At 54.4% G+C, this 20,855-nt stretch overlaps 1 protein-coding gene across 1 annotated transcript in view; it reads left to right on the top strand.

The window, feature by feature from the left end:
• Positions 1-317: 317 nt before the first annotated feature.
• ZFAT (zinc finger and AT-hook domain containing) overlaps positions 318-20,855 on the top strand; it is a 183,220-nt gene continuing 162,682 nt past the window's right edge. Inside the window, exon 1 of the mRNA XM_004743593.3 lies at positions 318-957. Coding sequence (XP_004743650.1) covers positions 939-957 — 19 coding nt within the window. The 5' untranslated portion in view covers positions 318-938. The remainder of the gene's footprint in view (positions 958-20,855) is intronic.

Raw genomic sequence — 20,855 nt, 5'->3', positions numbered from 1 at the left:
TAACAACAGAAAAGGGACTTAGCAGGGTTACTCTGGATGGGGTGGTGCGGGAGGGCCCCCTTGGAGATGTTAGTAGAGCTGAGATCTGAAGGAAGTGGCAGAGAGGATCCCCTTCACAACGAAAACTAACAAGGTCACCCCATCTCAAGCAGACACGCTCCCTGCAGAAGGCTGTGCTCCGGCGTTGGAGAGGCGGGCTCAGGCGCAGCTGGGACTTTCTGCAGGACAGTCAGGACGGAAGGCGTCCCCTTTCTCCAGGTGGCTCCAGGCTGCTGAATTCTGGCTGAACGACCCAGACTCGATGGAGAGCATCCCGCTTCGGGGAAAGTCTGCAGCCCTCGAGATGGAGGGAGGCAGGCTGTCCCCACCGCGACTGACAAATCAGTAAACTGAGCCCAGAGAAAGTTAAATCGCTGCCCCAGATTAGTTAGTAAAGAACAGAACTGGGACAGGAACCCAGAATTCTTGCACGTTTAGCCCGGGGAGTCCAAGGATGCGCAGGCGGGTAGATCTGCCGGCTCCCGGCCGAAACGGGAAGACTCCCAATCCTGCGATCCGTATTCCAGGCCTCTCGTTAGCGCTTTCCCGGAGTGGCTCAAAAAGTGGAGCGGTGGAACCAGCGGAGCGGGATGCAGAGCGCGGCCTCCGGGCTGGAGCATGCGCACTACGCCGCCCAGCCTAGACGCTCTCGGCGCTGGGGGAGGGTCACCCGAGGCTGACGTCCGCTACGCCGGCGTCAGCGCCCCGTGAAGAGGAGGGCGAAGACTCCATCCGCCATGTTGGATGCCGCAGATTCGCCATAACCTCGCCGGCTCTTTTCTTAAAAAAATAAAAATAAAAAGGAAAGCATCAGCGGGGCGCCTCGCCTTCGCGGTCGGCGCGGGAGGGGGCCCGGAAGGGCCCGAGGCTTTTTTTTCCTCCGCGGTGGGGGCGTTGCCATGGAGACGCGGGCGGCAGGTGAGCCGGGCTGGGGGTTGGGGTGGGGATGAGGTGGGGGTGGGGTGCGGCGCGGCGCGCGGGAACCCGTTTCGAGTTTGGAGTCGAGAAGAAGCGCGCGGGCCGCCGGGCGGCGGAGGGATCCGCGGTCCCGGGCGGAGAGCGGACGTAGCGGCGTCCTTTGACGGCACGTTCGGCCGTTGGTGGTATCCCGCCGCCTCGGGGTTTTATTTAAAAAAAGTCACGAGAATGCTGCGCTCTCAGGAGTGAGCGAGGGGAGACTGCGCGCGCGCGCGCGGGGCCGTTTCCAGGGCGACGGGTAGGGCCGGCCGCGCGCCTGCGACTGAGCGCCGGCGTCCTGGCTGGCGGGAGGTTCGAATCCCGGCCTGCCGACTCTGGCCTGCGCTCCCTGCCTGGGGCCCCCTCCTTGCCTGGCCTCGCCTTCCTCCTCTGTGAAATGGGTCGCTCCTGTGGACCCATGGAGGAACAGGATTTGATTGCGCTCCTGAAGGACATTTGTGTCCTGTGGAGGGAGCCATCACCTCCAGGCCACAGCGCTGTTGCTGCCGCCGGTGACCGGAGCACGCCGTGATGGCCTGTGCTTTACCCTCTACCTGCCGCCCTGTTCCTCACCCTTTCAAGTTAAACTCAAATGGCACCTCCTCCAGGCGGCCGTCTCTGGTTTCGCCGCCGAGCCAACCTCTCTGCGGACCGCCCCAGTACGTGTTGGACTTTCCACTTAACACCGGGGCCAGGAGCCTTGACGTTGAGCTTGGGGCAGGTCACCTGTGGTCAACAGCATCGCCCGCGCCCTGGCACTGACCTCAGGCCGTCGGCCGCTCGGTTCTCGCAGCGGCGCTAATTTGCGTCTTTCACTGACGAGGGACGAAGGTTCAGAGGGGTCAGCGTCGTGCAGTTCTGAGAAGACAGCGCCGAGGCTCCAGCTGGGGATGCAGTCCAGACTCCTGCGTGCCCGGCTGTCCTCCACCCCCCGTTAGTGTCCCCCCCAGGTCGTGCTCCCAGCTGGGGATGCAGTCCAGACTCCTGCGTGCCCGGCTGTCCTCCACCCCCCGTTAGTGTCCCCCCCAGGTCGTGCTCCCAGCTGGGGATGCAGTCCAGACTCCTGCGTGCCCGGCTGTCCTCCACCCCCCGTTAGTGTCCCCCCGAGGTCGTGCTCCCTGTGCCGCTGGGGCGTGGAGGAATGAATGAACTAACATCTTGCCTCGCCTGTCTGGGTTCCTTGCAGAGCCCAGTGACAGCTGCCCCTTTCAGCTTCCTCTTCTGAGCCTGTCGTTTCGTACTGAAGCGGCCCTAGTGAGGGTCCCCAGCCGAAGGCTGGAGAAGACACCCAGAGCTGTGTGCTGGCCGTGGGACGCCCTCCCGCTGTGGCTGGGCATGGCCCCCCTCTCCATGCCAGGCAGCGGTCAGGAGCCGTCATCCCGGCGTGGTCTCCGATCTGGCGTGTGTGGAGTGTGTGGCAGAGCGGACCCAGAGCCCTAGCGATGGGTCAGGACCCCCGACCTACGCCCGCATGCTTTCTTAAGCTAAGGATAGGCCTGATGTGCTGCCTTCCCCCTCCCGAGTAATTCCACGGCTGCTGATCCGCGGGGCAAACGGCCCACCTCTCCTCTTCGGGAGTTAACAGTTTTAGGAAAGAAACCTGGGCATTTGTTGTAGTTTCAATTTCCAGTTGGAGTGAACCAGAGATCAGGTTTTGAAATGTATTATTGTCAACTCGTGATCAGCTAATTTCTGAGAAGAGTTTCCTGTTTTGCTTGGTTGTTAGGTTGATGGAGGGGAGCAGGGTAATGCGTGATGGCAGGACAGAGTCTGTAGGGCCCCGGCGTTAGGAGGTTAGCAGCCGTGACGGTCGTCACAGCCGATTAGAGATCTGTTACCAAAGGGCTCCCTGCTCAGCCTTTCTCATTTACCTGGGAAAATGGTCCCTATTCCTTTTCTCCCAGTGCGGTATAATTTGCAGAACAACTTCTCAAAGATAGCTGTCCTTAAGTAGAATTAAGTTTTTGCCTAGGGCAAGGGCAGTCAGGAATTAGGTTTATGGAGAAGACTCCCTTAGTTGCATTTCCTTTTATAGATAGTTTCACGCACGCGTCTCCCGTCAAGCTGGGCCGATTTAATTACGTAGAGGGGACTTAGCCTAGAGTGTAGTTTTCTCTTTGTTCTCAGCTGTTTATCCTGTTAAAATTTCATGTCTTTGAAATTTCTCAAGGGCAGGTGTCAAGTTTAAGGGCTGAAAGGATTGGGAGTGTGGAGAGAACAGGTGCTCTGAGTCCAGGAGATCTGCCCATCACCAGATCCCTGACCTCCGGGACATCACACCTCTTGGAACCCCTGTGCCCTCCCTCGGACATAATCCTGTTCCCTACTGAGGGCCTGGTGGCGCTGGTGTTTATCTCTTTCCGACCTGGTCTCTCCATACTAAAGCCTAGTGTATTGTCATCTACTTGCTACTTGAAAATATTTGTGGTTGGAAAGGTGGGGTAGACTTTGATTAATTTAAAGGAAAAAACAAAAAAGGAATCCAGGAGAAAAGCAAATAGATATATTAAACATTTATTACAGATTTGAAGTCGTCTCTCTTTTTGTCAAGGAACGGAAAATATATAGATAATTGAGTTTGCTTATAAAAAGATTATGCTTGGCATATTAACATAAAAAAGGATTTTAGATCTGGTAACAGACTTTTCTTCTTTTAAGTCAAGTAACAAATGGAGCTGCAAATGTTGAAGTCTGGAAGGGTGTGCCTTTGTGCCCCAAACTGGGTCGGGGCTGACACAGGCTGGGCAGGGTGGAGACCGGGCTTCAGAGCAGCCCCTGGCTTTGCTGGGGTCCTCAGGGGGCTGTGGGGACCCGCTCAGCCATGGTACCTGGAAAGGAGGAGCAGGGGGCTCTGGGAGTGGCATTCTGGAACTGGGGGTCTTGGACGTCCTGGCCTCCTGAAGGGCCTTGTAAGCCAGCCCCACGGCTCCCTGTGGGGTCCTTACTGGCTTCCTTCTCTGTGTCAGATCTTCTCTTTGCTTTTCTGCCACCAGATCTTGTCTTCAGGGGGGCACCACCACTTTTCTGCCCCTCAGGACCTTTCCTTTTCCTTCCTTCCTTCCTTCCTTCCTTTTTTCTGCCAAGCTGATTCCTGAGTTCACCCAGATGTTTGCGCCAAACTTTGTGCCAGGAGCTGTGAATGGAAGGTCAGATCTGACACACTGTTTCCTCCTGAGGCTCTGGCACCAGCCTAGCAGTGGAAAACCCGTCCCTTAGGAGTAAGTGCCCGGTGCTCTGATGGAAGTGAGCCTTGAGAATTCAGGCCAGGGGATTCTGGGAGGGCTTCCTGAAGGAGGAGGTGCCTGAACTGGAACTTGAGGAGTGAGCAGAGGTACACTGCAAAGGAGTCCGTGGTACCAACATCACCTGTGAGCCACCCACAGGTGTGTTTTATGTGACCTGGGTGGGGGTTGGGGCGGGAGGCAGGGGTGGGGGTCCTAGGGGTCTGTGGGGATGGTCTTTGGAACAGCAGGCAGCTGTTGGGGCCTTCTTATGAAACGTTGATCAATGAGAGAGGAATAGGACCTGCCAGTTTTCCTCAGCAGCTGCCTGAAGACAGTTTCTTTGAGGTGTGCTAATATATAGACTGAACTGCCCAGGCCGTGAATGTACAGTGTGACCCCCTGTATTACCACACCCCGGCAGTGTAGAGCTCTGTTCTCGCTCCAGAAAGTTCTCTCTTGCTGCTTCCCACCCAATTCTTCCCCTCTCCCCAAGCAACCACTGGTCTGGGTAATGTTAGCATAGATGCTGCTTTTTGTAGAACATCATAGAATTCTTTGGTGTCTGCTTTCTCTCACTCAGGTAGAGGTTCTGAGATCCAGGGTTGTGTTTCTTTTATTTTCCATTGTATGGATGTTTATATGACAAACATCTGAGCTTATTTCCGGTTTGGGGTTATTGTGAAGAAAGCTGCCATGACCATTTGTGTCCAGGGTTTTTCGTGGACCTGTATTTGCATTGCTTTTGGGTAGTGGGATGGCTGGCTTGTAGGGCAGAGGTGTATTTAACTTTTATTTTATTTTTTTTAAGATTTTATTTATTTGACAGAAATCACAAGTAGGCAGAGAGGCAGGCAGAGAGAGGGGAGGAAGCAGGCTCCCTGCGGAGCAGAGAGCCCGATGTGGGGCTGGATCCCAGGACCCTGGGATTATGACCTGAGCCAAAAGCAGAAGCTTAACCCACCGAAGCGCCCCTTAACTTTTACTTTTTTTAAAGAGTGAGAGAGCACACGCACATGCGCACGGGTGTGGGAGGGCCAGAGGGAGAGGGGGAAAGAGTCTTAAGCAGGCTTCACTCTGAGCGTGAGGAGGGGCTCCATCTCACCACGCTGAAATTAGGACCTGGGCTGAAATCAAGAGCCAGGTGCTCAAGTGACTGAGCTACACAGGTGCCCCAACTTTTAAAGAAACTTCCAGATAGCCTCCTGGAATAGTTGTACTGTTTTGCACCTGTCAGCAGCGCAGGAGAATTCCACTTGCTCCACATGCTCACCCAGCTGGCCTTGTCAGTTTTTCCTTTGATCTGTCCTAGAGGGAATGCAGTAGCATCTCACTTAATTTGCATTTCTGTGATGATCAGTGATCCTGAGTACTTTTTCTTGGACTTTATCACCCATTTGTATATCACTTTTGGAGAAATGTCTGTTTCAGTTTTTTTGCCTATTTTAAACATTGGGTTGCTTTTCTTTTTTTTTTTTTAATTGTTGGCTTGTAGGAGTTCTATATATATATATATAGTTTGAATATGAGTCTTTTGTCATATATATGTGTTGTAAATATTTTCTTCCAGTCTCTGCTTGGTTATTAGTTTTTATATTCTTTTGTTCAGAAGTTTGTAATTGTAATAAATTCTGGTTTACCATTATTTTTGCTTTTATAGGTAGTGCTTTTTGTATCCTAAGAAATGTTGTTGGGGCGCCTGGGTGGCTCAGTGGGTTAAAGCCTCTGCTTTTGGCTCAGGTCATGATCCCAGGGTCCTGGGATCAAGCCCCGCATAAGGCTCTCTGCTCAGTGGGGAGCCTGCTTCCTCCTCTCTCTCTCTCTGCCTGCCTCTCTGCCTGCTTGTTATCTCTGTCTGTCGGGTAGATAGATGGAATCTTTAAAAAAACAAAAACAAAAAAACAACAAAACAGATACATAGGAGGACATTTTTTGGAGAGTAAACATGCAGGCCAGAGTAAGTCCCATCATTAGGTGCCATCATAGGAAAGCCCAGGGTTGATGGCACTCATCCCAAGGCAGTGGCTGTGGGAATAGAGGTGAGAGCAGGTTCAGAGAAACAGTTGAGAGGGGAAGCCCATGGGACTGGTGATTGATTAGGTTTTACCTTAGAGACCAGCAAGCCTTCCATCTGTGTTTGCTTTTAGGGAAGGGGGAGTGAAGAACCCAACAGGCATAGGGACCTGAAACTTCCAGGCTTCTTAGTGCATCTCTGGTCCCTAAAAAGCACAGCTCTGGTTCCTTCCTGCGGTGGCAGAGAGAAGGCCTTTGAATTCTCCCTGTTTTTATTTTACTTTATTTCTTTAAGACTTTATATATTTCAGAGAGAGAGAGACGCAGGAGCACAAGCTGTGGCAGGTGGTGGGGGTTGGGAGCGGGAGAAGCAGAGTCCCCACTGAGCAGGGAGCCTGACATGGGGCTTAATCCCAGGACCTGAGGATCATGACCTGGGTGAAGGCAGACCCTTAACTGGCTGAGCACCACGCCCCGCCCCCGTGCCCTTCCTTGTTTTTATATCTGAGCTTGGTCAAGACGCTGGGGCAGCACTGGGCAGGTTACCAGAAGCACCTCAGAAGACCCATCCTGGGGACTGAGACCCTGTCCCTGCCACTTTGAAGAGTCCCCTGGGGCCGACTGTCCGGTGCAGCCCTCCCTGAGGCCCTGTGGTTGGGAGCCTCTCAGGGCTCTGGGACTCCGTCCTGAGCAGGAGGGAGCCCTGCCCCGACATCCCTGCCCCTGGGCCACAGGTGGGGAGCCAAGCTCAGGTCATGCAGGGAGCGGGGGCCTCGGGTGGGAGAAGCAGGTGGAAGTCCTGGTCTTGCTTTCTCAGGGCTGTGGGACCTTGGCGGGTTGGGGCGTCCCTGTCACCTTGTGTACAAATCCAGCTCCTGTTGTAAGGATCCGGGAGAGGAGGCGTGGGGACACACCTGGTGTATGACAGGCTGCTTTCCCTTTTCCCACCATCCGTCTTTTCCTTCTGGCTCTCGAGCCTCGCCTTCCCCTGACCGTCTTCTACATTGCAGTAGTGTCCTTGAGAATTAAATACATAACGGAGGGATTTTGTAATAATACACAATAAAATACGTGAAACAGTGGCCTGACCCTTTACAAAAGCAGACAGTTGCTGTGGGGGAGTCAGCGGGGATCAGTCACGTGTTTCACGTCTTGTTAGTTTATTCCGCACAAAAGCCCTGCGAAGTGGCCAGGTCATCTCTGCTTTGCAAACAAAGAAGCGGAAGGTCAGGCTTGGTGACAGGGAGCTCCGTGGTCACTCAGTATTGGCACCGGCAGCCTGGCACACGTTGGGCCCTTGAGCCCTTAGGGAGGTTCCTTCTGGGCCGTCTGTTAGGACCTTGCCTGGTTTCAGAACCTGGGCTGTAGGTGTGAAGGTTTGGGGTCTGCTGTTGGGCCTGGCAGCTGGGGGAGACCTGGGTCACCCGAGATGAAAGCGTCTTCCTGCTGCTGCTGCCCTGTGTCCAGCCCTGCTGTGTGTGTGGGGTCTCGGCTGAGGCCTGAGCCTTCAGCAGCTCACACGGCACTCGAGGAAAGGTGCTCCCAGAAGCTGGACTTTGGGGGGCCCCAAGAATCCTGTTCACAGGGAACTAGCTCACAGCCATGGAGAAGACGAAATCAGTTAAAAGATGAGCAAAAGGGGCGCTTGGGTGGCTCAGTGGGTTAAAGCCTCTGCCTTCGGCTCAGGTCATGATCTCAGGGTCCTGGGATCAAGCCCCACATCAGGGTCTCTGCTCAGCAGGGAGCCTGCTTCCTCCTCTCTCTCTGTCTGCCTATGTACTTGCAATTTCTCTCACAAATACATGAATAAAATAAAAAAATAAAATCTTAAAAAAAAAAGATGAGCAGAATGTTTGAGAGAGGTTTTACAGAGAATCTGGTGCAAGTGGGTCCGACACATGGGCAAGGATGCACAACGTCATTATCACAGGCGAGATGTAACTTAGGATGTAACTTAGATGACAGGATGGCTTTTCACATCCACTAGTGGCTGAAACTGCAAAGACTGATGCCACCCAGGGTGGGTAAGAACGGGGAGTCCCCAGAGCGCCCCTGGGTGGGGGTGGGGAGGCAGGTTGGCGCAGACGCTTTGCAAATCCTTTGGAGGCAAGGTGTCGCACCACATGAGACACGCGCTCACCGTCCGACCCGGCAGTGCCACTCCTCCGCAATTGCCCCAGGTGAATGGAACGCGTGTCCATGCGAAGATGTGTGCACGTGCTCGTAACTGCTCTATTTGGGGAAGCCCCACGTTGGAGGCGCCCCAGGGGCTCATCACCCCAGGAATTGCTACACACGTCGTGTTCCAGCCGTGTGACGGAGCGTGGCTCGTCAGCACCAACGAGTGGAGTGCTGAGGCGGCCGCAGCGAGGATTCGCCTGAGAAGCCTGTACGTGAGGGGCGCCCGGCCGGCGCAGTCCGTAGAGCTGCGGCTCTTGACCTTGGGGGTTGGGCATAGAGGTTCCTTAAAAATGTAATCTTAAGGGGCGCCTGGGTGGCTCAGTGGGATAAGCCTCTGCCTTTAGCTCGGGCCATGATCTCAGGGTCCTGGGATCGAGCCCCGCATCGGGGTCTCTGCTCAGCGGGGAGCCTGCTTCCTCCTCTCTCTCTGCCTGCCTCTCTGCCTACTTGTGATCTTTCTCTCTCTGTCTTTCAAGTAAATAAATAAAATTAAAAAAAAAATGTAATCTTTAAAAACCGAAGCCAAACCAAACCACATTACGTGAAAGAACCAGGCACAAAAGAAGACCCACCGTGAGCACGTGGAGAAGCTGGAACCCTCGTGCGCGGTCGGGGGCAACGTGCAGACCGAGTGGAGGGGCCTCAGAAAGGGAAAACGAGAGTCCGTGTGGCCCAGCAGGTCTGACCCAGCAGGTCTGTGGGCCGCCCCAGAACACTCGGGCTCCAGGTCTGCGAGGTGTGCGGACGCCGTGTTCGTAGCGTTGTATACAGTGGCATCGGGACGTCCGCTGACGGGCGAGCGGCCGAACGGAATGTGGTGCGACGGAAAACCGGGCAGGATCCCTTCTTCCAAAGGAAGTTCGGACGCGTGCGGTGACGTGGATGAACCTTGAGCCCCTTGTGCGAAGCGAAGTAAGGCAGACCCAGGAGGATAGACCCCCAGCAGGTGACGGCCCTTCGGTGAGGCGCGTGGGGCGGCCAGATTGCGGGAGACGCTGCAGAGTTTGCTGCAGGCTCGGAGGAGGTCGGACTGGGGTGATTCATGGGAATGGGGGTTCACCTGGGAAGATGAAAGGTTCTGGAGACTGGAGACAGGCGGTGGGACCGACTGCCTAGCAGCGGGAATGTGCTCAATGCCACTGAGCTGTGCACGTAGACATGGTCAAGATGATAAATTCTTTATTCTACGATTGAAAACAACAGACTGATTTCCGGTTTTCAAAAATTCTAGAAAAGGCAGAACGACAGGGCTAGAAAGCAATCCACAGTTCCCGGAGCCATGAGGGGAGTGGCACGGACCGCAGGGTCCCCGGGGAGCTCTGTCGCGCGTGCTGGCCGGGGGGATGGCTCCGCAGCCACACGCTCGTGCAGCAGCTCGCTGAGGGCTGCGCGTGTGGGTGTGTGGACAGTGTCAAGGCTGCTGCTGCCTGGGGCGGGGGGAAGGCCTCCCCAGCGCCTTCGGGTGACATCAGAGCCGTGACCAGGGCGGCGGGAGGGCAGAGGGCAGAGCAGGGGTAAAGGCAGCGAGGGAGGCACGAAGGACCCCAGCAGGGTGAGCTGCCTGCGTGAGCCCAGGGTCCCTCCCTGACGGTCCACAGGGCCTTCCGTGTTCAGGGCCGGGCCCCAGTGCCGAGTCCGGACAGCCTTCCCTGGCCCTGCCTGTCCGCTGCCCGAGTCTGGGGCCCCCCGTCCCGCTGCCCAGCCATCACGGTGGGGGTCTGGGGGAGCCCTGGAGATGAAGGTGCTGGAGGGTGGCAGCAGCTGTGCGGCGTCAGAGACCTCGCCTGGAGTTGCGGCCCCACCATGCGGCCGTCCTCAGGGCTCCCTGGGGGCTGTTTCCATTTCTGTATCATGGGAGCGCATCCTCTGTGAGGAGCTTGTTCTCCGACGGGTGGAGTCCCGGGAAGGGTGACCTCTGAGGCTGGTGCTCAGGTGGGTGCCTTCAAGGGGGCCCTGAGGGCTTGGGGAGCTAGAGCGTGCCCAGCTGAGCACAGGGCCTTCGTGGGCTCCGGAGAGATTCTTGGAGTCCCTGCTGGAGACCACCGGGCTGTGCTGTTGGCCTCCAGCCCTGGATGCCTCTGCTTGCTGCCCGGCTGCCGCCTTGGCCCTGCAGTGGTAGGACCTGAACCTCACCTTGGCCGCAAGCTCCTGCCCCTGCAGTCCTGGCACCAGCAGAGGTGCCGCACTGCCTCGCTGCCCCGGAGGGGAACCGCAGCCTTCCTTTAATGGATCTTCCTGCTTTTCTGGCAGAGTCCAGAAGCGTCCACTGTTGGGGTTTTAACCTGCCCCGTTGCCTGCCGGAGTTTGCTGTTGGCCTGGAGTGGGGTTGCCTGCACTCGGGCGGACCCAGCTTTTGTCCTCACTTCCCTGTCTGCCTTGCGGGGCTGGGGGTGGGGAGCCCTAGGAGGTCCCTGAACTTTCAGGGAGATTGTGGGGTCCTGGTGGCCAGAGTGCCAGGAACCCTGAATGCTGGGCTCTGATTCTGCTCTTCTCATGCCTGTCTCTCTCCTCCGCTGCCTCTTTCTCCCCTTCTCAGTTTTTGGAAGGAAGTCATCAGGGAAACACTGCATGCTGTAATTTTCCTTTTGATTTTTCCTGAGTCTTGCTCTCTAGTCAGAGGCCACGTGAGAAGTGCCCACGTGAGAGGCATGGGTGGGGAGACCAGCTTTCCTGGCAGGAACTGGGCAGAAGGCACAGAAGGACCTCAGGGAGCGGGGACCACTGATGGAATTGGGGACGACTTCCTGCCTGGCTTTCGGGGACTGGGTCAAGGGCAAATGGGTAGCCAGGAGGGCACTGTGCCCTTGACCCCTGGTGGCCCCCAGGAGGCCTGTCCTGCTGGTTGGGAGAAGAGTCCTGGGCTGGACATGGTGCTTCCATTGACCTTTGGGGGTCCTGGCCAGAGTGGCTCAAGGGCGGAGAGAGTCTGGAATTCTCAGCTGTGAGGTGCACTGGTGGCATCAGGGTGTCGTTTGCTGTCGCTGCTATTACGTTAAACAAGAATTCCTTAGCACAGCCGCTCAGGTGTCCGAGCGTCGCACCCCGTCCCTCTGGCCGTCTCGCTGCCCCTCTTGAGGTTGCCTTCCGTCTCTCCCTCTTTCTCTGCCTGTTCTGCTGCTGCCATCAGCTGGGCGAGTCTCTGGGTCTGTTCCTGACCAGCCCCGGTGACCGCCTTATCTCCGTGGTTCCTAAACTGTGCCTGTGGGTGTGGTCAGAGCCACTGAGGGGGTGTGACATGAGGTCCTGTGGTTTAAGACTGGGCATGTTCCTGGTCGCTGGTGAGTTTCTGGACTGAGGACATCCCAGAACGGCCTCATGCCCTCCCCTGCCTCCTCCTTCCTCTCCAAAGCCCTGGATTCAAGTTGCAGCCGTAAAGCCCTTTGACCCGCTCCTAAATATTGCCAGTGTTCGTGTCCTCAAACAAGGACATTCTGCCACACAGCCGGCTTCGGTGATCAGAGGGAGACGGGAGCATCGACAGAACGCTCTTCAGATTTTGCCAATGGAAGTGCACTTTCCGCAGTTTCAACAATTCCATGTAAAACCCCTGGAGGCCGTGGCTCCGGCCCTGCATTTGGCTGCCATGTCCCTTCACCGCCTGAGCAGGGAGCGGTTCCTTTGTCCTTGTGTTGCACACACTGAGAGTCTTGAGAAGTATGGCCCCGTGATTTTGTAGAGCATCCCTCCCTCGGGCCTTGCGAGAAGTTTGGTCGTGATGGTGCTGGGATCCTGCGGTGTGGGTGTGAATACCACAGTCCTGACCCTGCCATCAGGAGGCGCCCTGCCCTCGGGCCCTGTGTGCCTGGGGTGCAGGCCAGGGGGTCAGCTTCTCACGAGGTACAGTACAGTTACTGTTCTTCTCCTTGGTAATTGGCTCACAATGCGGCATTTTGAGACCCGGTCCCTGTCCCGCCCCTCTGCATTTCTCAGACTTTGTTCTCCCCTCGGTTTAGCTTCTGCTGATGATTCTTGCCAGGCCCCGTTACCACCGACGCTTGCCAGGAGATGGGTCTTGAATGCCGTGATTTCTTCTGCATTTATTCCGTGTCTGTCTTTGTGAGCAAGAGCTTCCCATTTTTTTTTTTTTTATGAATCTGTGGACTCATGAATTCTTTATTCAGTGGTTTTTAATCCTTTACATTGTTGAATTTTGTGACCCGACTTCCTCAATATTTGGCTAGCTGAAGCCTCTTTGATGTGTCCCTTCTTTCTGTGAGAACTTCCTTGGTCTCTGAACAACAGGACATTCCCTCTCCAGCTCTGGAATCGGCTGTGTCTGGAGGAGAACGGGTTGAAGCGGAGAGTGGTATTGAGAATTGGAGATGTGAGAATAGGGGATCTCATGATGGCCAAAATGTCACTGATTGGTCTTCAGCACGGTGGGGAAATGGGCGCACGTGTGCACACGCACCATGCAGACGCGTGGAAAGTTCACACGTGGCCGACCCACATCTATTCTGTGGATCTTTTCCAATTCCAACCCAACAGCACTGGGTCTACTCTACTCTTCCCTTTCCATATCTATAACTCCCTTCTCTGACCCAAGAGACTGTCTCCCAGTACCCATAGCAAGTAACTTATTTGCTCAGTCCTAGGATCTACTAAAAATAGTTTCCAAATTGCTAACCTCTGTCTCTGGGAAAGAGACCCACTAACTCGAGTTCAGTATTTCATCAGATCTCTGTGTCTCTTTGACCTGGGGCCGAGGGGGTGTAAGCGCAGGCTTCCCTAGTGACCTGGCTGGCTCTCCCCAGCTCTTCCCTCCCATGTCAGTGCAGGTATGGTGCTCATTTTTTTTTTTTTTTTTTTGGATTTTATTTATTTGACATAGAGAGTGCACAAACAGGGGGACCAGCAGGGAGAGGGAGAGAGAAGCAGGCTCCCCACTGAGCAAGGAGCCGAATGTGGGGCTCCATCCCAGGACCCTGAGATGATGATTTGAGCTGAAGGCAGGGTTTAATCGACCGAGCCACCTCGGCGCCCCTATGTTGCTTATTTAAAGTCCGGTTCTATTCATTTGTTTCTGTTTGTATTTCATTTTAGGGATTATCCCCACACTTGCTTATTTATTATTTTTCTACTTAAATGCGTGAATATTTGAGTTGAGTGTATTTCTTGTATTTCAAAGAAAGGACTGACTTTTGCTTCTTTTTTGGCGGGGGGCACAGACCCGGGGAGCACAGAGATGACCGAGGGTGTAAGTTTCCAGGAAGGAGCTGAATTCCCTTGGAAGCTGTGCGGCTGAAGTGGGACGTCCCTTTGCTGGGGGGGGGGTGCCCTGCGCAAACCTGGACCCTGTTCTGTCTCACAGAGCATCTTACTTCCAGGCCCTTCGTCTGGGTCTGCTTTCTCTTCAAACCAGTGTTCCACATGCTGCATCTAGTCCCATTTTACAAAGTTGGAGACCAGAGCAGTGAAGTGCTTTCCCCCGGCTGGGGGCTGGCCGGTGGCTGTCCCACTTGGAGCTCATGGGTCTCTCCCCAGCACAAGGTCTTGACTTGTTTTGCCAGGAAGTGAGAATGAGGAATGAGGTGGTTAACATCCTCAGGTGAGCGCTCTGGACTCGTTCTAGTCCTCACAACAAAGGAAGTCAGCATCATTTCTCTGTTTATAGGTGAGTATCTTTATTAGCCCGTAGCATTGATCTTTTTAAGCTTATAACTGTATCTTGAATGAAATAAAATTGATGTTTTCAGAGGATACAGTCTATTAGGGGAGACAGAGGTTAAACAGACACGCCATTAAATACACGATCACACACTGTGGTAGTTGCTGCTAAAGTGAACACAGGGAGGGCGAGACTAACCGAGACCTAACTTACATTGAAGGGGTTTAAGAAAAGGCTGTCTGAGAAAGTGAGGTTGGAGCTGAGACTTGAAGAAAGGTTCTCGAACTAAAACAAGTCTGCTCGGCACACTGCAGGCACCTGCCAGCCCTCCCCACTTTGTAGAATTTCAAGCCTGCGGCCCTGAACCAGTGCTTGGACGCCAGTTCTCCTTTGCCCTTTATCGCCCCCTAGGGGACGTGTGTGTGTATAGACCTGCGGCTGGCGGTTTGAGAGACACTTGCAGGCTCCTGCAGGGGTGGGGGCTGTGGGCCACCCATCAGGTGTGGCTGAAGGGCTGGGATGCCAGCTTTGTAGGGTAGAAGACCCCCAGGACCACTGGAGAGCCTGTTCAGATATAGCTGGAGGGGCTGGCCTTGCCATGGTCACCCTCAGACTGCTCTAGCTGGAGCCAGGTCAGGGACAAGGGCAGTTGCCTGACCTGCTGAAGTTCCCAGCTGTGTGAACAGGAACGGTACCTGCCGGGACCCTGAAGGTGAGGGTCTGGTAGGGCTGTCTGTCCTGTGCAGACGCTGGCCTGGAGGCCGGATTCAGGCACCTCTCTGAGCTTTCCATAGCAGGAGTATGAAATTCGACCACAAATAAAATCATAGTCACTTTAAATTATTCTCATGAACAGAGTGGAAGGGTCTGTATCTTCCTCATTTCTAAATGTGCCCGGCATAATGTGTGACATACATTAGGCACTTACTAAATGTTGTTTTATGAAGCTAATGAACATAAGTTAAAAAGGGCTTTTTTTCCTAATAGCCCAGGCATTTGGAGAATATACCTAATACTTACTTCACATCTTAGTTCCTAGGAAGAGGGGGCTGGATCAGTCTGGTGGGGGGGGGGGTGGCTGGTGGGATTTGGAAAACTCTTTTCCTACTGGCTCTTCCTGCTTAATTTAAAGCTCTTCTGGAATTTGAAAAAAAACAAAAAGCAGAAAAACCAAAAAACAAAAAACTGTGGCATGGCTGGATATAAGAGGACAGTTCTTTCTCCAAGAATTAATTTTCAAGTTCAGACTAATTTATCACTGAGACTCGTTTCAGGCTTTCATAAGTAGCGCAGGCATTTACAATTTGAAGTTGAATTTGCATGTTTGCCCTGTCAGCCTTCAGTTCCTGTCCAGGCTTTTATTTTATTGAATCTCTTTTGATTATGACCCCAGGATCCTGGAGTAGACAGGCGGCTTCTCAGCCCATGACAGTAATAAATGAAAATACCCCTTTGTCTTCTCCCTCTCCTGTAACAATGTGGACGGGGTCTAAACGTGGTCGACAAGATCTAAACGTACTAATTTCCTGTGTAGGTTTTCCTAACTCAGTGGGTCCCAAAGATGTTGGGGTGGTGGAGGCCCTCTCCGGTCCTTCTGGATGCGGGGGAGTGCAATCCACATGCCACGATTCTCTGATCTGCAGTGGGAAAGTTGCCTGGGGTCTGGAAAGACAGTGAATCCTGGATTTGCGTCTAGTGCAAACTTCGGTACGTTGTAAGTAGAAAATAGATGCTGGGTTTCGAAAACTTGGTACAAAAAAGAAACAGAATGAAATTTCTCATCCATCTTTTACACATGGAGTATAGGTGAAATGGTAATATTTTGGATATCCTGGATTACAGGGGACATGTGGTTAAAATTGATTTTACTTGTTTCTTCTTGTGTTCCCGTGGCTTCTAGAGAGTTTGAAATCACACCGGGGCTCCTGTTCCTGTAGGCGAGCGGAGGCTTGCAGTCTTGAGCCCTGGCGGCTGAGCAGCTTTCCCTCCAGAGCCGGTCCTCGGGCAGGAAGAGTTCCTAACACATGACAGCACAGAACATGCGCTGAGCCCTCTCTAACCCCCGAGAGGCTGTGCTGACGAGCCCGCTCTACCCATGAGACTGTCCAGCCTGAGCCCGGGAAATGCAGCCGTGCGCTTCCCCTCTCCTGCCGCCTCGCACCCCTGCTTTACGTGGGCCGGCGTGCACTGAACTGAAGCCTAGCCCAGGCAGGAGAAGGGTTGGGCCAGAGCCAGCCTTTCTCAGGGCTTTGTGTTTGGGTTACCAGCGGTGGGGCGTGAGTAGGCAGCAGGAATGGGGACCGGGCAGGTGGCATCTTTGCTAATGGGTACCAGGCCGTGTACTTGGGGTGATGCTGGAGGAAGCTGAGTTCCTCTTTAGAATAATGTGGGAAGCAGAATGAGGAAACAGGGGCGGGGCAGGTCTAATCAGAAGACAGGCCCGGGCATTAAACACGGGCTGCGGTGACCCGGCATCTCCCGATTCCTTGGGTCCTGGCTCTTCCTTCCCCTGTGGCTTGGGGTGCCGCAGGGAAGACACCATGGGTAGAATCTGAGCTTCTGCCGGGGAGGGAGGAGGCTGGGGAACCCCACCAGGTTGTCTGTCCACAGCGGAGTGCACACTCTTTTATGGGATCCGCGTCCCCAGCTCCTGCCGTTCAGGTCCCCCAACCAGTCCCCCAGGCGCCGGTCTGCCTCAGACTCTGGAAGTGTGAGTCCTGGCCGCTCTGCTTCTTTCCTTGTTCGCCTGACTTCTTCTGCCCTCCTCGTGGTGCTTTCTCTTCCCAGAGCCGTGGGTTCTACTCCCTGTCATCATGCACGCGGGGTGGTTTATGTCCGTCCCTCAGAGAGCTTCTGAGTGGCCTGCATCGCATCTTTTCCTAAGGGAAGCGTGTGTGAGTGTGTGCATCTGTGCTACACGTGTACGTGTGTGAATAGCACGTGTCCACACACACATGCACGCACAGCTCATGCGTGCTGCGTGCATCTAATACATGTACATGCAGGTACGTGCTATATACACGTGTGCATGTTTGTGCCCGTGTGTGTGTGTGTAGGGCTCCCACGCTGGCTTCTCTACGGACAGTTCCAGTGCTAGGAGGGGAGCCACCGAGCACACGGTTCGTAGCTTTAGTCAACCAGCCCGACTGCCCTGGGTTTCAGAGAACCGGTTCTGTTCTGCATTTACACCGCTTTTTGCTGCCTGCAAAAGCCCTTCTCCCACCGGTTCCCCCATGACCCCCCTTCACCCCCCGCCATTGTCCTCATGAGGTCAGCAGCAGCTTCAGTGGTCCCCTTCTCTCACTGAGTGGCCTGCAGCTCTGGGAAGGGAAAGGCTGCCCCATCGCTTGGAAGCTGCGGTGTGGGCGGGGTTTGAACCCAGAGCTTGGGACCTGCAGCCCTTTCCCTTCAGAAGTGAGATAAAAGACTCCTCAGAAACACAAAGGAAGCAAAATAAACCAACACAACAAAAAAACCAAACACTGGGAAGTCAGAGGCCTGGTGGCTACCGTGGGCGTTGCTCTCTCCCTCACATGTCCTGTAAAACTCTGCAAGATGTCACACACTTCGTGTTTCATGTGGAAATGATCCCAGAGATGCAGTTGGGGCCACCTCCATCCTTTGCACGGGAGGGTCCCCGCCCCCCCGCCCCGTTCTCAGATCTTCGCACAGATGCTGGGCTGGAGAAGTGGGCTCTTGTTCACGTGTGTTACTTGTGGTGCCTTCCCAAGGAAGGGGGCCAGCTCTGCACTTCGGATTATGTTAAACGTGCATATACTCCATTGCCCGAGGCTCGCACTCGGGGAGTGCTTAAAAATAGCTTAAAAAAATTCTGCCAACTTCCAGCATGGAAGAAATGTGTATGCATAAAATTATAATGCAACTGTTGGCCCAGCGTTAATTATAGCTGATCCTGAGCATTTCGTATTTTATTTTGTTAATCCAGTTCCAGCAAAGGAGCACCCATAGGATTTCTCCCTCCCGTTGAATAAAACCTTAACTTGGTGAGTTACAGAAGCTGGTGTGTTCATCAGCATTTGTGAGAGGCATGATAATACCACAGATTAGGGTACGCCCCTATTGGAGCTTCAGTCCCCCATCCTTGGAGCTGGGAGGGCCCCTGGGAGATGATCTGTGGGTGTGGGGTGTGGGCGGGAGGGCAGGTGCCTGTAGGGCTTGCGGGCTGTAGTGGAGGCGCTGTGGGGTGGAACTGTGTTCACTCTCTTGCTTGGGCTCAGAGGGCGCTGTCATTGAGGCTCAAAGACCCCGTTTCATCTGAAGGCCACTTCTGTTCTGGACCTGTAGAGATTCACAGACTTCCACAGAATCTTTCATAGGGTCGGGGGGACCCAGTAGGGGATGGTGTATCCAGGCCCTGTCTTGGGCTGGTGCACTTCCTACCGCTGGTCTTTGAGGTGTTGGTTCCTGAACTGGTCCTGTGCGGTGCCGCCACAGCAGACGAGGAAACAGACCCTCAGGAGACCCGCAGGTGCCGGGGACGCACGGCTCCTTGGGCAGAGGAGGCTTCACGTCCGGGTCTGATCGTCACGGCTCCCTCTTTCTCACCTCCTGTGTCATTTTAAATAAGAGATCCACTTGCAAATCAGAATCTGCTTTTGTCCTTACATTTTTGTCCTTTAAATTTTGCTTTTTTCAAGTTGATACATAGCATACATGTAGAAGAGTGTTTATAGAATAGACAAGTCCATGAGTGTTCACAGAATTCCTTGTGGATCCAAGCAGAGCCCCACCATACCCAAGAAGCCCTCGAACCCAGCACCTGCCCAAGGGTAGGTAACCCCATCCTGACTCAAATAGTGCAAGAGGAATCGTGTTGCTTTTGTACACCGTGGGAATGGATGCTCACCTGTCTTCTGAGTCAGGCTTCTCCGGCTCAGCCGCATTTCTTTCACATAGAACTGTGGCTGTAAATGGGAGAGCACCACAAGACTTGAAAATAACTTTAATGCAGATTGAGAACTGGCTACGCAGTGGTTCTTTGTGATGAGGACAGAGAGTCCCTGGTTGGTGTTGGGTCTGATTCACCTGCTGGGCCGGTCAGGACTGGGCTGCCAGGACGGGTCCTCTTCCCACTCAAAAAGCAGCAGTAGATGTCACGTGGTGACTCATTTAGCCTGGGCACTGGGCCTGGGATGTGTTGGAGTGTGCGCCTGCTGCATGACCTGGCAGTCTCCTGCCCGGGCTCGGCGTACTCATCTAAAGTGGGGAATAGCAGAGGGGCTCCTGCGTGGCTCAGTCGCCTAGGTGTCTGCCTTTGGCTCAGGTCATGATCCCAGGGTTTTGGGATCGAGTCCCACCCTGGGAGCCTGCCTCTCCCTCCTGCTGCTCTTGGGCTCTTACATTCTTTCTTTCTGTCTCAAATAAATAAAATCGTCAAAAAAAAGGGGGGGGGACATCGGCCCCTTCCCTGCTGGATTTATGAGAAGATTAAGTGGGTGTGGGCAAACTGTGGTGCCTGCCAGAATTAGGGATCAGGAGGGGTTAGCCACATTTTCCTTGCGGTGCACTTCTGCCCTGTGCATGGAGGCTGCAGTGCCCTGATGGACCACCAGAGGGTGCTGCTAGCACGCGTATGGCGCCCGCTCCTTTCCTCCTGGGTGTTGGTAACAGCGCATGTTTTCGTTTTGTTAGTGTGTCTGTGAGCATGAGTGTGTGCGTGTGTGTGTGTGTGTTTTCTAAAAAAAAGCTCTTGGCCCTGCATGTGGTGGTCCCCAGTTGCCAGGCTGTGCAGCGGGCATGCTTACTACCTGTGTGGCCCTGGGCAGGGGGTGGCGCCCACGTCTGGTGCTCTTCTTTCCCAGCGTATGGCTCCCTGGAGTGAACTGCCGTGATGGATTATCACACACACACACACACACACACACACAGCGAAGTCCCCCTTTTGCTGTAGCTCCTCTTCCTAGTTGTAATTAATCCTTAGAAAAGTCTCTGTAACGGTGATGCGGGCTGTGGGCTGGGGCCCCGGGCTTGCGTTCCTCGCCTTGACTCGATGTTGTATCCCAGGAGATAAACACGTCTGTCTCAGCTCAGTGGTGGCCGCCAGGCGGGTGGCCCATTGGAAGGTCCTGGTCAGGTGTTGACTTTGTGATTTATCTGGAGGGGCTCGTTGGCAGCCCGCTAACTTCTCTGAGCCCTACCCTTCTCCTCCATAAACTGAGGATGTTGGCAATGGTGGTGGCGGCGGCTGGGGTGACACTCAGCTCCCTCACAGGTCAGGTGCCATCACAGACAGAAGGTCTTTGTGAGCGAAGGAGGCAGGATAATACTGTTCTGCTCCTAGGGAGTGGGGGGAGGCTGAGGCGGCCACTTCAGGCCTCCCCTGCTCGTGGCGGACATGTGGGAATGTTCCCAGAGCATCCGGCTGTGGGAGTTCCGGGGCCTTGTCCTGTCCGGCCTCCCCTGAACCCGGACCCTCTGCACCTGGCTCACCCATTTGAAGTTTTGGAATCTGGCACTTCATGCCTTGGCTCTCTGCACCCACCGGGCGGCTCCTTGTGGTGGGCATAGATCTTCTGTGTCAAGGATGCTTTTTCCTTATCAATTCGAAGTCTGAATCGATCTTGCTCTACTGGTTAAACCAATTCCCCCCCGCCCCCGCACCGTTCCTCCTTTTTGATCAGCTGAATACTATACGCTTCTTTTTTTAAAGATTTTATTGGTTGATTTATTTGAGAGAGAGCATGCACATGAACCGGGGGGAGGGTCAGAGAGAGACTCTCAAGCGGACTCAGCACTGAGCCTAGAGCCTGGCGCGGGGCTCGATTCCACGACCCTGAGATCGTGACCCGAGGTGAAAGAAAGCAGGAGCTGGACGC

Source organism: Mustela putorius, unplaced genomic scaffold (genome assembly GCF_011764305.1).
Source record: "Mustela putorius furo isolate JIRA1106 unplaced genomic scaffold, ASM1176430v1.1 tig00000228_pilon_pilon_pilon, whole genome shotgun sequence".
Classification (NCBI taxonomy): Eukaryota; Metazoa; Chordata; class Mammalia; order Carnivora; family Mustelidae; genus Mustela; species Mustela putorius.
This window is presented reverse-complemented; position numbering and strand designations above follow the sequence as displayed.